The sequence below is a fragment of the Typopeltis vanoorti genome, chromosome 12 (genome assembly GCF_054136105.1).
Source record: "Typopeltis vanoorti isolate ZY-2024b chromosome 12, IOZ_Tvanoo_1.0, whole genome shotgun sequence".
In the NCBI taxonomy this organism is placed as follows: Eukaryota; Metazoa; Arthropoda; class Arachnida; order Uropygi; family Thelyphonidae; genus Typopeltis; species Typopeltis vanoorti.
In genome coordinates this window covers 37,835,978-37,853,820 of record NC_143560.1, presented here as the reverse complement: position 1 = coordinate 37,853,820, position 17,843 = coordinate 37,835,978, and the positions used below count along the sequence as shown (strand labels likewise).

The 17,843-nt window shown below is 35.9% G+C and overlaps 1 protein-coding gene across 1 annotated transcript in view; it reads right to left on the bottom strand.

Moving 5' to 3' along the window:
• Positions 1-14,939, bottom strand: part of LOC150100709 (transforming growth factor-beta receptor-associated protein 1-like) — a 407,043-nt gene extending 392,104 nt beyond the window's left edge. The window contains exon 1 of the mRNA XM_090401548.1: positions 14,492-14,939. Within this exon, the coding sequence (XP_090257674.1) occupies positions 14,492-14,563 (72 nt within the window). The 5' untranslated portion in view covers positions 14,564-14,939. The remainder of the gene's footprint in view (positions 1-14,491) is intronic.
• Between the last annotated feature and the right edge of the window lie 2,904 nt (positions 14,940-17,843).

Here is a 17,843-nt window from a genome sequence, read left to right as displayed (position 1 = left end):
GATGAAAGTGCAGGTAAGCGTACGGGAATGGAATTTCTAAAATTCTTGAGGGACAAATGTCTTAGGCAATATGTAATAGAAGAAACACAAGGTTCGAGTTTTGGATTTGGTCATAGCATCAGAAGAGCTGTTATAACTTAGATGGCATCTCTTCCCTAAGTTGGAGAGAGTGACCATGTGGTTTTTGACTTGTAAGATAAATAGACATGCAGAAGTATCAAAGGAAAGAGAATGTATGTGGAATTATAAGGCAGGTGATTATAATAGTCTTAGATATCAACTTGGGGGAGTTCCATGGAGGGAAGAATTGGAAGGGCAAGATATCATTAGTACTTGGGAAATTGTGAAGGAATATTTGTTAGCAGCAATAGTAAGCTGTGGTCTATAAGTGAAGAAGAGGACACAATTTTGTGTGATGTGGATGACAAACAATATTAAAAAAGTAACTGCAGGTGAAAAATAGGTTATGGAAGAGATATTAGTAGAGGGGGTGGAGAGCAGATGCATGAAGAATATAAGACTCAGGCCAGGAGAGTGACTAATATGGTAAGGAAGGCAAAACTGGAATATGAGAAGAGACTGGCACTAAGATTCAGAGAAAATCCTAGGGAATTTTTTAGCTATGTTCCAGTAGGAGGAGTAATGATTGTGGAAGAATGACATTGTGAGATAAAAATGAGAATAGAGTGACTGATGCAGAGGACATAGTGGAGTTGTTCAGTGAACACTTTATTGGAGTATTTCATCCTGGAGAAGTAGGTTTTAATACTAGAGGGATAGGGCAGGTTCAATTTTTAGAGGAGAGTGTGTTTCAAATACAGAGTACTCTGGATGTCAGTAAAGCTGTGGGACTGGATGGAATTTTGCCATGGGTTTTGAGAGAATGTGCCAAAGAACTGAACAGCTCCAATGACCTGGCTTTTCAATGAAAGTCTTGCTACAGGAAAGGTATCCAAGGAATGGAAGGAAGGTAAGATGGTGCCATTACATAATGACAGTAGCAGACTGGAAAAGTCAAATTATAGACCAATTTGTGTTTCATTAGTAGTTGTCAAGCTTGGAGAAATTAGTGAGGGACCATATACAGCATTGGGCAGATGAGGATAATGTTATCTGTGAGAGTAAACATGGATTTGTTAAGGGGTGCTCTTACTTTAGTAATATGGTTGCTTTTTATAACAATGTGACAAGAGCAGTTGATGAGAGATTATATATATTCTGCAATTTTTTTTGGATTTTGCAAAGGCATTTGACAGGGTACCACATGATAAGCTGATATTTAAGTTGCAGCGCATGGGTTTAGATGTCAGGTTAGTCAACTGGATTCAGGATTGGCTATCTGATAGGTATTAGAGAGTTGTGTATGGTGGGGAAATATCAAGGAGGCAGAAGGTTACAAGTGGGGTCCCACAGGGCTCAGTACTGGGACCTGTATTGTTTAACCTTTATATCAATGACAATGTCAGTGAATTGTGGGGGGGGGGATATTCAGTTGTTTGCAGATGATGTGAAGCTAGGAAAGGTTATTAGTAATAGTGCAGATGGCAGCCCTGCAAGAGGATTTGAATAAACTGGACAGATAAGCAAATGAATGGGAGTGTCGGTTTAATGCAGCATTGTGTTGTACTACCTTACCCCAGTCCTGAAGATATTTTCAGGTGCAAACTTTGTTTGCTCACACTTGGATAAAGGATTAAACTAAATTTATTATAACCCAGAGGATTGCTGCAATACTGAGAAGGATGCTGACCTGCAAAGATAAAAGAGTTGTCATTCCATTGTATAAAGCCCTGATCAGACCACACTTGGACTATTGTTCTCAAATTTGGTCCCCAGGATTTGAAGGGGATAAATTAACTGTGGAAATAGTACAGAGGCAGATAACAAAGCTGGTTTCAAGACTATGCAATGTAAGTTATGAGGATCGACTGAGGGAATATGGACTGCAGAGTTTGGTAGATTGAAGAAGGAGAGGTGATATGATTGAAACTTTTAAACTGTTGAGAGGTAGTAACACTTGGGAGTTTTTTCGCTTGGTGGAACAGGGGAAGGAGTAAGGACAAGGAGCCATCCCTCGAATTATGAAAGGAAGCTATGAGGAAGAGGGTGAGGGGTGGTTTCTTTGCATGGAGGGTGGTTGATCCGTGAAATGCTTTTCCTGATAGAGTGGTGAGAGCATGAACGGTTAATGAGTTCAAGGAGTGGTATGATACTTTGTGTTTTCTAGGAAGGACCTCCCATGATGAGTCTTTTGACTTCATGAAGGATCATAATAATAATAATAATAATAATGGGTGATTTGAGAATGAGATCATTCCTGGAAACTGTGCAATGGTCATGTGAGTAAAGAAGTGAAAAGGAGATTTTTTATATTACAGGTGGGAATAAGTAGAATGCATCACTAGAGTGGGTGATGATTGCTCTGACACTGAATGTCTTCAGGTATGATGGTTATGATCTGTGAGTGCTAGATCTCTACTATGAGTCTTTGGGATTCATAGAGGCTTGGGAGTAATACTAATGCTACTTTTTTTTTTTTTTTTTCAAGAACTGAGGTTGTAAGTTTTGGGGAACACGAAATGTGGAAGAGTGTTTGAGGCTGAGGCAGATGAAATGAAAGAAGAGGAAAAGAAGTTAGTTCAGTGTGCATGTGTGTATATGTTTCAAACTGGACTCAATGGATCCACCAGAAGCTGAAGGGGATCAATTAACTGGAATGCTTTCTTCTGGAGAGTATCAAGAATTTTTGAGGGAAGTTTATGGTAGATTATCTAAAAAAGTGAAAAGAGTATGCTGAAGTTGGGAGTATTTGGAATTTGTATAGGGTTATAGTAGTTGTACCGATGAGAAGTACTATTCTTGAGTACTTCTCATGAAAAGGATGCCAAATTTTTTGGACGTTGTAGGGTGAAAAAAGTATGTAATGATGTTTTTTTGTGCCAGGAAAGGCTAAGGCTGTGAATCAATCTAAGAAAAAAAAAAAAAAAAAAAAAAAAAAGATCTTATCTGATCTGAACATTACTAGAAGTGAGAGGAAAGAGACACCAATTTGAAGACATTAATTTTCCCTTTTTAGGAATAATTATAGGCTTGATTCCATGATGAAGATGCCAGTTGGGTATGAAAGAGTTTAGAAAACTCAAAAACTTGTGCTCCAAAACTAACACCAATCTTGGTAGTCAATTTAGAGTATACATTTTGAACACAACTGGGGGGGGGGGTGATACCATCAGAAGCAAAATATTTGTTGGTAATTAAACTATTTAAGATTCTTCAAATAGGAAAGACCCAAAGGAGCATGTATAGTGATTTTGATTTGATATACTAGGTGGCAATTTTCCTGGTTCATCTTTGCAGAGGGTAAAGGCAACAAAGAATGGTAGGAGATAGTTTTGACTTCAGCTGATGTTATTTGTGGAAGAGAGAATTATCTGATGTGAGTGGAGACAGAAAGGTGGCAGGATATATGTAATGGCACTGGGTGGTTATTATGACTGCAATTTGAGCAGGAGACAAGTTTTCAGCATTTACCCTTTCAGAGTTGAATTTCTGTAACTGGGAACAAGTATTTGATTTGAGAGTAATAACACAATTTGATCACAGGAAAGAAGATTGAAAATTATGGTGATCATTCCATTCTGTGCTATTGTATATTGCCAAAGAACAAGAGGCTGTGGGTGGCTGAGGGAGATGCATAAATAAGGAAGCTTGGCTGTGACTGTTACAAAGAGTTAGATAAGGTTTTTTTTTATTATTATTAATAGCTTTTGAAAGATAAATGAGGCTACATTTAAATGTCACTCAGTGCAAGGTCTGTATTTCAGAGCACAGAGGTATGATGAGATGTGCATGTGAGAATGGACCTTCCATGATGAATCTCTTGACTCCATGGAGGTCTGTTGAATAAATAAATTAAAAAAAAAAAAAAAAAAAAAAAATCAGCTAATGCCTTTTATTCCCTTATAGGGAGTAGGCGAGGCCGTTTTTTAGCCCTATCTAACTTTTGGAGACTGAGTGGGCAGTTCAGAATCTAAAGTTTTATTTTTATTTTTTCTTCAATTCTTAAAAAAAATATATAACTAAGTACCAATAAAAAAAAAAAAAGGGCTCAGTACCTACACAAAGCAAAATATACCTGTTGTATTACTATTATTGCTCAGCATCTCCAACAACGAGTCACAAACCTCACTCTTTTACACGACACAAAGTATCATAGCACTCCTCAAACTTCTTTGCAATCATGCTCTAACCACCTTATCTGGCAATGCATTCCATTGTCCAACTACCCTAAATGGGGAAAAAAGCCACTTCTTACCATCACCATTCACAACTTACAGAGATTGTCCCTTCCCCCTTGTTCTACCATATGAATGATCTCCCCCAATGTCAATCCTATAACTACTACTCGACAGTTTAAATGTCTCAATCACATCACCCCTTCAGGATCTCCCTATCCCTATATCCATCAAACTCTGGATTCACATGGCCTAGGACTATCCTCGTAACTAACATTTGTGTACTCCTGATATAATTTTGTGATCTGCCTCTGTGCCCTCTCCAAAGTTAATATATTTCTTTTTCAAATACTGGCAACCAGATTTGAGATGTAATACAGAAGATCAGGGCACTGTATACAATGGAATCGCCACTCTATTCCTGCTGATCAATGTCCTTCTTAATATTGACGCAATCCTCTAAGTCAGGGGTTGGCAACTGGTGGCTCAAACGTGCATTTTTGGTGGCCCATAAAAAGTTGACCATACTTACATGGCATGTGTGGCCCCATATGTTGATTTATTTAAATAATACATTTTATAATATGAATAATAAATTAAAAATAATTTTATACCAATACTTTGTGATATCACCTGTGCAACTTGGAAATACAAACAAAAGGAAACTTTTGTTGGTATTACTGAAGATTTACAAACAAAAGTTTCAACAAGATTTGTTGATTTTCATAAAAATAGCATCGAAATGCGATTATTTTTGAACAATTTTAATGTCGACATTGATGACATACCAAACCAACTACAGATGGAAGTTTTGGAATTACAGCACAATGAAACGTCAAAGAACGCATTTTCATTAGAAAATATCCAAAAATTTTATCAATGCTTACCAAAAAAAAATTGAAGGATTAATCAGTTTCGCAAAGAAGATGATAGTCACATTTGGAAGCACATACATTTGTGAATAAGCATTTTCTGCCATGAGTTTTAGAAAAAATAAATTTTATTCTCGACCTGACTGATGAACTTTGCATGCTTCAATCTGAATCTGCACCCGAGGTTGTAAAGTGGATATAGATAATTTGGCTAAGGTAAAACAATCACAAAAGTCACATAAGCAGGAAGACACACACATATTGTGATGCATAAACTATATTACTTTGTTTTCATGTGATAATAATTTTTCACTGAGTTTCATTTTCATGCTTGTTTCATATCTGGTACTTTAAATATTTCTGTGTTTTTTTAAAATCAATATAATAAAAATTGATAACTTAAATATTTTTTCACTCACTATTTTCTCTTAATTAAATGCTTGCAGCCCGATTATTAAAAATAAAAGTTGAATTGTCTCTTCAAATATAGTTATGCCAGTAGAGTATGCAGCCTCCCATTGTGAAACCCAAATTTCAAGACCTTACAATTACCATTTTTACATTTTCCATTATTTTGCTCATCTGTACAGCTTATTCAAATCCTTCTGAAGGGCCACCATATCAACACTATTACTAATAATAGTGTTGATATCCTTACCTTCCTTATCATCTGCAGACACCTGAACATACCCTTGCAATCCACTGAAAGGTTAAACAGTAGAAATCCCAGTACTGAGACTATGATAGCCAATTCGTGACCTGCTTCCTCGACACCACTCCCTCATACACAACTTGCATATATCAGAGTCAGTCTCCAACCCAGTTCACTAACCTAATATCTTTTTCTTTCAGGATTCTCCCCTTGTCAGCAGTGGCCTGTTCTCAGATTCCACTCTATATGATTCCTCCAGTCCTCATCTCAACTTCTACTAGTCTCCTCTGGCTATTAATGAATGTCCAACACACATCTACAGATCATTATACTCTCTATAATCACATGATATAGCATCTTCTTAGTTTTCTTTGAAACCTTATAATTCCATAAAATACTATTCATGGTTCTAATAGCAGCTCATGCTTGTTCTGATCAAAATGCTATGCCCTCTTCTCACTGGATGGAGTTATTACAAAGCCAAAATATTTCAAGGCATCCACATTTCTGTTGAACTGTCACCTCACTGCTAGATACTTAACAGACTTTCAGGTCCCAATGTATACATATCTGACAGTTTTCTCATCTAGTATTTTACATTCTTCTTGTCTTGTAAGATCACTGATCATCAGCAAAAAGAAGAGAATGCAGGACTTGGTCTCCTATGGGTACACCTATTCCATTCCTCCAAGGCAGCATCCAAGTAAATTTTAAACAATGCTGGTGACATACAACATTCCATATAAGCTTTCTCCAAATCTACAAAATTTAAATCGAGTTTTTTCATTCTCAGCAATCATGTTTTGGTATATTTGTCATAAAGAAAACAGTGCAAGATGTTTCTACTTTACAACCAGATTGTTCATCTGATATTATTGGGGATGTCTTAAATACAATTCTGTTCCTCATGATTCAACAAAACATCCTAATAACTGAACACATGACACTTATTCCTCTATAATTTTGGGAGTCTTATTGGCTTTCTTATGGATGGATGATAGATATGAAAAGTTTCAATCATAAGGGATATCCTCACCTGCAATCACTTTGTTGAATATCATTGTCAGACCTGTAGTAATTCACTACCACCATACTTGAACATCTCTATTACCATTAATCTAACAGATAAGCTTAAGTGTTGACGGTTTTTCATGACTTATTTTTGATGTGTTGTTAATACTATGAAAAATAAGTTCATGAATCTCTATTACCATTCCATGGCCAGCCACCTTTCCATTTTTTCCTACTTGAACAGACCACCTCATTTCCTCCAATGTTACTTCAAATGTTCTTTCTCCCAACAATAGCCTCCCATTTCCTTACTATTCCATCCTATCCTCATATAATAAACCTACACAGTATCTCTTAAAATCATCAAAGGAAATTATATTAATTCCTGCTCAAAATGTATAAGAGGTTTGTACCTGTCACACAAATAACCAGGCCTCAGAAGAGCAATTATATCCCAATTGGTATTCAATTTCACTGCACTTTCTTTCTCACACTTCTTAATTATCATTATTTTCATTTGTCTCTTAATATTGTTGTATTCCTTTCCATCCTGAAAGGTGTTACTGCTCAGCCATCTCTTAAATATGCCCTTCCTTTTTTCTATCATCTCTTTCATTTGTTCACTTATCCATTCTACATTTCCTTGCCTCTTACCTTCCAAAGGCCACTTTAGCAGCTGGCAAATACATCTAAGAGGCCAAATACTTCATATAATGATGGTAGAATTACAAAAGACGGCAGTGACATTAGGATTATAAAATATATACACGTTTACACAAGAATATTATTTAATTTGCCAAATATTTCAGTCTGAATATTACAGACCATCTTCAGTGGCTACATAGGAATGTAAAGAGATATTTTTCAATTTATTTAAGAAATCCAAAGAGTTTTTAAAAAAGAGCTATAGAAGAAAACTTTTCCTTTTACTTCGAGATCGCTCAACATACCAAGAACTCAATCACGATCCAACCAACAGACAACTGAACAAATTAAACTCCCTGCTAGATGAGGTCATAAGTTTGGATGTAGACACGATTGAAAGGCAAAAAACTCATTTTGCAAGGCCTCCCAGGTTTTATGGTCTACCTAAAATACATAAGACAGATATTCCTCTTCGCCTTATAGTGGATTGTATTGATTCTCCTACTTATCGCATAGCCAAATATCTAGTTAAATTATTGAAATCACACAGGGAACTTGCGCTCTTTTTTAAAAACCTTTGGATTTCTTAAATAAATTGAAAAATATCACATTACAACCTACAGATCTTATGGTTAGCTTTGATATAGAATCTTTATATACGAATGTACCTCTCAAAGAGACTTTAGAATTACTTCCTGACATCTTCCCACAAGACATTATAAAGTTATTTGATTTTGTAATGCACTCTGGATATTTCTTATGTCAAAACAAATTTTACAACCAAGTGGAAGGAACAGCCATGGGAAGTCCACTCTCTCCTGCTCTAGCCAACTTTTATTTGGAACATCTAGAAGTCCTGTTCTCATCTATATTCCCTCAACCATCCTTTTGGGTTAGATATATAGATGACATCTTTGCTGTATGGCCTCATAACAGAGACTCCTTACCTTCCTTTTTAAGCAGTATCAATTCCTTACATCCTCGTATAAAGTTTTACCATGCAGATTGAAAAAGACAACTAGTTATCATTTTTAGACGTCCTCCTCATCCGTTCACCTTCAGGCATTCTTACAACAACAGTTTACAGAAAACCAACTTTCATAGGTTTATATTCTCAAAGAATCTGCCCATCATCCTTGTCAAAAAACAGGAATCATAAAATGTTTAATCCGACGAGCCAAAACTAATTGTTCAACTTCTCATTTATTACAGAAAGAACTTTCGACTATCAAACATCACATGAAACTAAATGGCTTCTCCGAAAAGAGTACACAACATCTTTTCGATTCTTACAATCCAACACAAAACAGCAAAGATTCAATATGTCGAGTTCCAATTCCTTGCATTTCCGGGATTTCAGAACCAATTTCAGAATTCTGAAGAAATATGATTTAACAGCCACTTATACACATATTAACGAATTATCCACCCATTTTCCTTCTTCTAAAGAAGAACTCTCAACCATGTCTCTACCTGGTGTGCATCAAGTTCCATGTAACTATAATCTTTCCTACTTTGGACAAACTGGATGCTATATAGAAAAAATAATTCAAGAGTATCAATCATCCATTCAACACAACAAACTCAAGAAATCTGGATTAGCTCAGCATGGAATAGAAACAAGCCACAACATCCTTTGGTCCAAGACTCTACTCCTACACAGATGTCGCTATAAATTTGAACGTTTATTTAAAGAAAGTGTGAAGGCCTTACTTCAACGTCCTAACTTGAATCATAATGACTGTATATCTGTATCAAAAATTTGGGAAAGTTTAATCAGGATAACACATTAATTTTTTTCCCTATATTAGTCTAATGTTATTTAAGATTATTACATGAATTTCTGAATTAATATCTTTAATTTAATCATGACTCTGATAAAAAAAAAAAGTTTACTCTTTTAATACTTAGCGATATGACATCACGCAGCTCGTTCTATTTGTGAATGATCAACTGTTCATATTCCACCTTGTTTTTTAAAACTCTTCCTATGTAGCCACTGAAGATGGTCTGTAATATTCAGACTGAAATATTCAGCAAATTAAATAATATTTTTGTGTAAATGTGTATACATTTTATAAAAGACTGCAGCGGTACTACAGGGGTCAATTTTGGGTCCATTGTTGTTCAATTTGCATATTCATGATATATTGGGATAGGTTTAACTAGTGGTATGCAACTTTTTGCAGATGATGCAAAATTGGGGAGAGCAATGTAGAGTCAAGCAGATGCTATGGCCTTGCAGGAGTTGAATAAATTGCATGAACGGGCAGGTAAGTGAAACTATCAGTTCAATGTTGCAACTAAGGTTTTGAAATTTAGTAAGCAACGATGAGATGCAAAGTATATACTTGGTGAGAAAACTTTAAAGGAGGTAGAGGAAATGAGAGATCTGAGTGGTGGTGGTGGTGGACAAGGACCCAAAACTCAGGGTCACACTACATAAGTTGTGAAGACATCGCATTGGATAATGGCAATGATGCTGAGGACTCTGACATACAGAAATAAAGAGGTTATGATGCCATTGTATGATCCATATCTGTGCACAATGATCCATATGAGGCCTTGATCAGGCCTCATATGGATTATTGTACACAGATCTGGTCGCTGGGTTTTCATGGTGATAATATATTGGAAAGAGTCTAGAGAAGATTCACAAAGGTTGCCAGTGGTCTTTCAAATGTGGATTACGAGAACAGACTGAGAGAATATAAATTACAAAGCCTTGTGAACAGGAGGAAGAGGAGAAAGAAAATTTAAGAATAGGTGGATAAAAATATGATACTGTATGCTTTGTGAAGGGTCAGTCATGCATTACTAATTTACTAACATTTTATAACAGAGTAACAGCTGAGTTGGATTAAGGAAATCACTAAATGATTATTCTGCTGGATTTTTCAAGGAATCTGACAGAATACCACATGGAATGCTGTTATGCAAATTAAAACAAATGGGGATGGATATGACATTAATTATGTGGATAAGAGGGCTGATGTACTAATATCAAAAAGTGCTATATGGAGGGAAAGAATCAAGGCAAAAATGGTCACCTGTTTTTGCCTTGATTCTTTCCTTCCATATAGCACTTTTGGTATGCCACAAGGTTCAGTGCTAGGAGCACTACTGTAATTTATATATAAATAATACAGTAAATAACCTGAAAGGAAATATTCAATTGTTTGCTGATGATGCAAAATTAGGTAGAGTAATAGTTAATCAAGGTGATGTGGAGAGCTTGCAGGATAATGGGTGTCAGTTTAATGTAAAGAAATGTAAAGTTATGCATTTTGGGATAAATAGATTACAAGCTGTGCACCTCATTGAGGGAACTGTACTCCAAGAAATAGATGAAGCTAGAGATTTATGGATGGTGTTAGAATAGAGAATCTTATACATCATCATCATGGTAGACAGAGAGTTAAAGTTTAGAGTACATATTGCTAATATAGCCAATAAAATTACTTGGCTATTGAAGAACACACTAACAAGTAGAAATAAGGATGTTGTTTGTCCTCCTTATAAGGCCTTGATACATCTGGATTACTGTGCTCAGGTCTGGTCTGCTGGGGATGAGGAAGCAGTGGAGAAGATTCAGAGGCGAGTGAGCAATGGTGAGTGGTCTGTGGAATATTTCCCATGAGGATAGATGAGGTTGTGTGGATTTCAAAAGTTGGTAGATAGAAAAAAAGAGAGGATATGATAGAAACATTAAAGTTGCTTAAAGGGTTTTATAGGATCAATGCAAGGGAAATGTTTCAGCACTGGGCTATAGGAGGTTAGAACAAGAGGTCATCCCTGGCAGTTGAATAAAGGTATGTTTAGTAGGGATGCCAGGACTAGATTTTTTGCTTGCAGAGTTGTGTGAATGGGTGGAATGGCTTTCAGTTGCGAGTACTTTATTTGTTAATGGGTTCAAGGAGAAGTATGATAGATTGTGTGGATAGCTTAGATCTCCTGCACTGAGTCTTTATACTCCATGGAGGTGCCCACATAAAAATAATAATAATTAATATCAAAATTAAGGAAAATTAGAAAATGTAAGCAGATGCTATGAATGGTAAAACTGTATTAAAAATGAGAACATTAATAAAAACATTGTCATTATACAACATGCAAGCAGAACTACTCTAAGGTGGTACAGTCATTTAAACAAAATGGGCAATGAGCATGTGCTAAAGAGGTATTTGGATCAAAAACACAGATAAAAGAAAAGCCAGATGCAGATTAACTATGCATTCCATGATTGAGAGTAACTATGTATTCTGTAAAGAAAACAGATTAGAACTGATACTGTGGTTTTAATTTGCTTTGCCAAATAATAATAATTATTATTATAATGTAAGGACTCCATGGAATCCAAGAAGTCATCATGGAGAGGCACTGTATCACTCAAACCACTATGTTAACAGTCATCTACACCATGTACATACACTGTCCATTAATGTGCCACATAATTCACTGTCTACACCCTCTGCCATATGCTGTCCACTAATAATATTTTTGTCTGTCAGCTGTGTGGGTTCTCTGGCCAATTTGCCTATTTGGTTTTTTCATTACAGAATTAAAAACCCAACTTTCAAGGAGAGAAAAGCCTGCTATCTCCATATGAGATCAGCTACTCACCTTCAACTGAAAAAAAGTTCATATAAAAATTCCTCATGATGAGAATTGATCTCAGGTCTTCTAAATGAAGGTGCACTGTCCTATTGTTCTTCCACATAATTCAGCTGTGCTACAAAGGTACTTAATAATATAATAACTCAGAAGAAAATCACTGATAAAGAATTACTATTAATCGAAGAAACCTCTTGGAAGCTTCTTCTCCTTCGAAACCAACTTAAGTTTATATTATATCACCTATTTATTCATGTTTATATTATATCACCTATTTATTCATGGAACTCTACAACTTCCACTACTTTAACCTATCCTCTTGATCAACATTCCAACTCTGATATTTAATTGTCTCTGGACCCTCTGCGAAGATAAATCATCATAACATAACAAAACAAGGTAAACAAATTTGTGCATAACAATGTAAGTATAGCCTGATTAATGATTTGTACAGTGGTACAACTGTCTTATTTCTACTTGTCACATTCTCCTTATCACAGAAGCAACGAGGTTCGTGTTCTCCACTTTGGTAATTTGCCATCTGAAGTTCAAATCTGTCAACAATCGCCATCTAGATTTCAAATCTTATCCTACCTACTTGAACACAGTTCCAAAAATGCAATTTACAGACTTACACTGCTAACATATTAATATCAAAACAGAAATTGTGGTTATCCATCCAAGCTGAAAGTCTATTAAAATCTTCCTGAAGGGAATTGACATCAGCATCACTTCATTAAGTGAGCATCCTTAATTGTTATAAGATCAACACAAAAAAGTGTAAACTTAGTAGCCCAAAATGATTAAGAACAACTCTTAATCATTCTTTGAATATTACCTAAAAAAATTTTGGGTAATTTTCAAACAACTGAATCCATATGGAAAATGTAGCAAAGCTATATAAAGTTATCCAATTCCTTAAGAGACTGCCTAAAAAGAATACCAAGTAAACATCTCATAATTAACACCCAGGAAATCACAAAGAACTATAAATTCAAATTGTATAATGACACTGGCTTCTTAAGTACAAACCTTGTTGGTATATAGGACAGAAATAATTTGCCATAAAGAGACGTGCCTGTTGTACAACAGTTACTTTTTGTTCATTTCACACCTATGCATGACAAATAAATTCTACTGATTTAAAAATTTATTTATACAGGACAAACAGAACAATGCCAATATATTATATTCAATATTATTCATCACAGTCCAAATGGAAGGACAGCCAATGGAATCTTAGGAATAATAGAGTGGTGGAGATGAAGAGTTGTAGATAGGTGCCCTTGATGAGTCTTTGGACTCCTTGGGGGTGTCACATAATAAAAATAACATTCTTCTGTAAACATTGAAGCCATCTGTCATCATTTAAAAACAACAATGATTTGGGTTAATTGTAAAAAAGATGCATGTACTTTACAGTATCATTTGTGTACAATGATTCGTTCATTTCGATTTATCCTAAAACCACTTACAGCTTATTTGATGTCATTTGTAATAGATAATTTTACAGATGGCAATGAAAATGATTTCATTTAAACCAGAATTGGGAAGACTCGAGAAATTTCAGTACAATAGGTAAAGATGGCCTCGCTATTGCTTCTGCCTGGTACTCCACCTCTGGGCCTGGCTCCCACTGAAGAAACCTCAATAAAGGTCGAAACTAGTCTGGGTAGTGGCCAATCCCTTAATGCATAACATTATACATATCCGCAAGGAGATGTGATAGGAGTGTTGTTAGCTTGGTCCACCTGTGCTACGAGTTGCCCGGTGTTGTACTACCTTACCCCAGTAAGGTAGTACAACACCATATGCAGTCCTGAAGATATTTTCAGGTGCAAACTTTATTTGCTCACACTTAGATAAAGAATTAAACTAAATTTATTATAACATTAAATTCCATCTTACCAGGAGTTGTTTTATATAATTTTTAACATTTTCCTTTTCCCACTTTAAAAATGATCAACTGAATTAACCTTTTCTATAAAATTTTCCAATACCAAATTTCAATAAAATCTGTCTAGACAGGGCCAAGCTGATGGACAAAATGAATCTCATAGACATTTATTCATTTTCCAAAAAAATATTAAAATGAATTCAAGAGGTGGGTAATTAAGAAAGATAAGGATTCTGTTGTTGCCACAGTGGTGTTAACTAGTATATGGCTGAATGGTATTTGGGATTGGGTTCCCTCCTGTTTTATACTCAAAAATAGGAATGTGGTACGACTTTTTTTTTTTTTAAGTAATAATTAGTACTCTTTCAGTGAGTTTACAGAATGCAATTTAAAAATGACATGCAAGGTCTACAAATCCAAATCAGTCGTAGCATGAGAAATTGCGCAGCGTGAAAATCAACTACCTCGAGAATTTACCTGCTTGCAGGTTATAATAGGCACGTGTATATGATTTGAATCTTAGCAAGGCAGTGGTAGGCAACAGGAAGGGCTTCCCAATACTTACCACGCTTCTCACTTTACCTGCCCAATTAACTCTTTCGATAGCAGGTACTAAATCAAACGCTTTAACACTCATCTTGCGCTGTATTTAAAACAAGTCCCTCTTCATTGAAGTATAGCACCAACACCGTTAATGAAGTCTGCACTTGCATATGCTTATTCTGACATAAATAAAATATTGTCCATTCGCTGTATATCATTCAAAACATCCCACTACACAATCCATGCCAATCAACCGTAACACGACAGATCGATGTTTAAAACATTTTATAAAGGAAATCCAAAGAGAAACCGGCCGCATTCCATATCTTTCAATGGTTACGAGCTATACGTTTTTTTTTCTTTTTTTTCCCTTAATATATATGTTGCAACGGTTGTAAAAAATTTTGCAACGTTTTTTACAAAGTTTTTTTTGCAGGGATAGAATAATGGTGTTTAATTTTGCAACTCCTTGATCAGTCACATCTGGACTATTGTGATCAAATACCGGAAGTTGGAAGGAATGAAGAGACTTTGGAAAGAGACAGTTGACAAGAAATGATTTATGGAGTGTGGAATGTTAGCTGTGAGGACAGGCTGCGGTAGGTAACCAACAGAATTTTGACAGATGAAGGACATGTGAAGATAAAGGGATGAAACTGAGACGTTTAAGCTGTTGAAGGGTACGATGAAAGAATATCACAATGGTTTTTAAGATTATTATTATTATTATTATTATTATTATTATTATTATTATTATTATTATTATTATTATGTGACACCACCAGGGAGTCCAAAGACTCATCGAGGGAGAGTGTGCCAGCAGCATCGAACGATTGACCCTTCCAACTACTAACCGCGCTCAAATTTGCTTAACGTTTTGCGAGCCATTAGAAGCAGAGGCTCTACCAATCGACCAACCTTTTCAATGGATCCTTGGATTCACTGATTCTGAACATAAGTTGTGCAATACAGCGGTGACTAGGAAAGTAAGAAGTATTTTATATATATGTTACAGGCAAAGTGTGAAAAACAGGCATTCAATAGAATGCGTGACCTTTTTAGGCAAAGTATGAAATGTCAGCTTTATTTTAATATTTTACATACTTTCCTTAGGCATTGTATAGAATACCTAGGCATTATATAGAATGACAAATACTGTTTCGGCAAAGTATGAAAAAAAAATCAGCTAACGCCTTTTTTATTCCCGTATACGAGGAGTAGGCGAGGCCATTTAGCCCCTATCTAACTTTTGGAGACTGAGTGGGCAGTTCAATCTCCACTGGTACCAATCAGAGATAGATGGCCCAAGGCTATCACTAATTAAGCGGTACACAGTGAAGAGAGACGGCTCAAATGTGCCTCCATCTCGTGGTCCCTAACCCTAACACAATATATTTGATGTCTGAAATAATGTGAGTTCTACGGTCCATTTTCTTGAGTTTATGGGACGAAAAACCCGAGTTTAAAGGGAGGAAAAACCCGCTTGCCCGTGCCAGAGATCGACTAACTCGGGAACCAGTCGAAAAAAGGCTTAGAAAAATTTCCTCTAGTCGCCGACTAGACTCGAAACGAAGTCTTCCTTCGTGCGGCCAAGCGCCGTGGTGCACAAACGCCACATCCACTGAGCTACACAGGCTCCTGCATTTGAAAATCTAAGAAGTACAAAATATAAGATACCGGATTTTTCTATAGAAATAGAAAAAGACCAGTGCAGAACTACTTGTTGCTACAAGGTAGACTCGATTGACATTTTGAATTGCACTTAATTGCCTTTTTCATACAAAAGCACTTCAAATTTCGGCACTTGGTCTTGCAAGTACACCTCACGAACCCTTGGCCAGAATCCGTGGACAGACCGAAAGCGGCTGACTGGAGAGCTATTTCATGGTCAGGAATGTCTCCAACTCTCAGTAAGTCCTTGGGACATAAAGTGAATTTTGATCTGGCATAGAGTTGGTTTAAAATTCCTTCAGCAGTTACAACCACCAGCAGATTGCATGAGTCACCCTGCCCCTTATCGACGTCTGGGATAGGAACTCTATTTGCCGATTTGCCTTTTGGCATTCTATAGAATGCCGAGGAAATGCATGAAAATCTAAGCATTTCATACTTTGACGTCCCACTTTCGGCATTCTATAGAATGCCGGTTTTCACACTTTCCCGCATATATACTTTTTAAGTAGAGAGTGGCAGAGAAATGAAATCCATTGACTGAAAGCATTCTGACACTAAAAGAGGATTAATTTAAGGTTTAATATGATGATACGTTGCAGAAAAAGGAAACCTTCCATGATAAGTCTGTGGACTGTGTCGACGTTTATAATTATTGTAAAATCTCCATTATAGTGTACTTTATGTAATAATTGCATACTGGTAAAAATTCTCTCCAACAATAAGTTTTTGAGTCCAGAAGAGAACTATACCACTACTACTACTGCTACTACTACTACTACTAATAATAATAACAATAATTCCTGATATGCACCCACAGGAGTCTAGAGGATTACGATATTACGACATGAGAAGTTTATATCATTACTAACTGGCAGTAGCGTAGCTAGGGGGGAAGGGGGACCGGTCCGCCCCTGGCGGCACTTTGCGTTTAAGAAATCTTGCCATACTGTCTATAGAACAGGAACTGAGTGATGAAATAGACTTCGACAATGTCATCGACAATTTTTTAACTGAAAAGCAAGTAAAATAACATTTTAGAATGTTGGAATTAAAATTTTACTTCAAAAATAAACATAGTGTTTTAATTTATTTCTCTACATCGTTTTCACTTTTTGTAGTATTTTTGGTGTGTATTGAGAGGAACGACAAACTCAGGGACAGTCCCGGGCGGCAAAAGCTCTAGCTACAACACTGCTAACTGCCGGTCGACAATTTTCCTCCAAATTATTTCGTTATCTGTCAGGACTAGAATATAGTTAGATCATATATGTCGGTCTTCTAAAGCACTTCTTATAGTATCGATGCACCTATATCTTGGTTTCCTTTTGGTCTTTAACTGTCATCCTGACAGTTAAAGACAGTGGCAACCGGTGGAATTTTAAGTAGGGGGTGCTGCCTATACAAAATAAAACAAAAATAATAATTTTTTTCCTAATCAGTAACCAATTTATTAATAAATTAGTTACTCATTAGGAACAGCGTTAAGCAACAAATCCAAGAGAGAATGCAATAGACTATGACATCATATGCAAAAATAAGAAACCCTAACTGAATATCTCCAATTTTGATATCAGACCTAATTGCACATTCCTTCATTATATTATTATTATCGTCCTAAAATCCCGTGGAGTCTAAGACTCATCTATTATTATTATTATTATTATTATTATTATTATTATTATTATTATTATTATTACGTG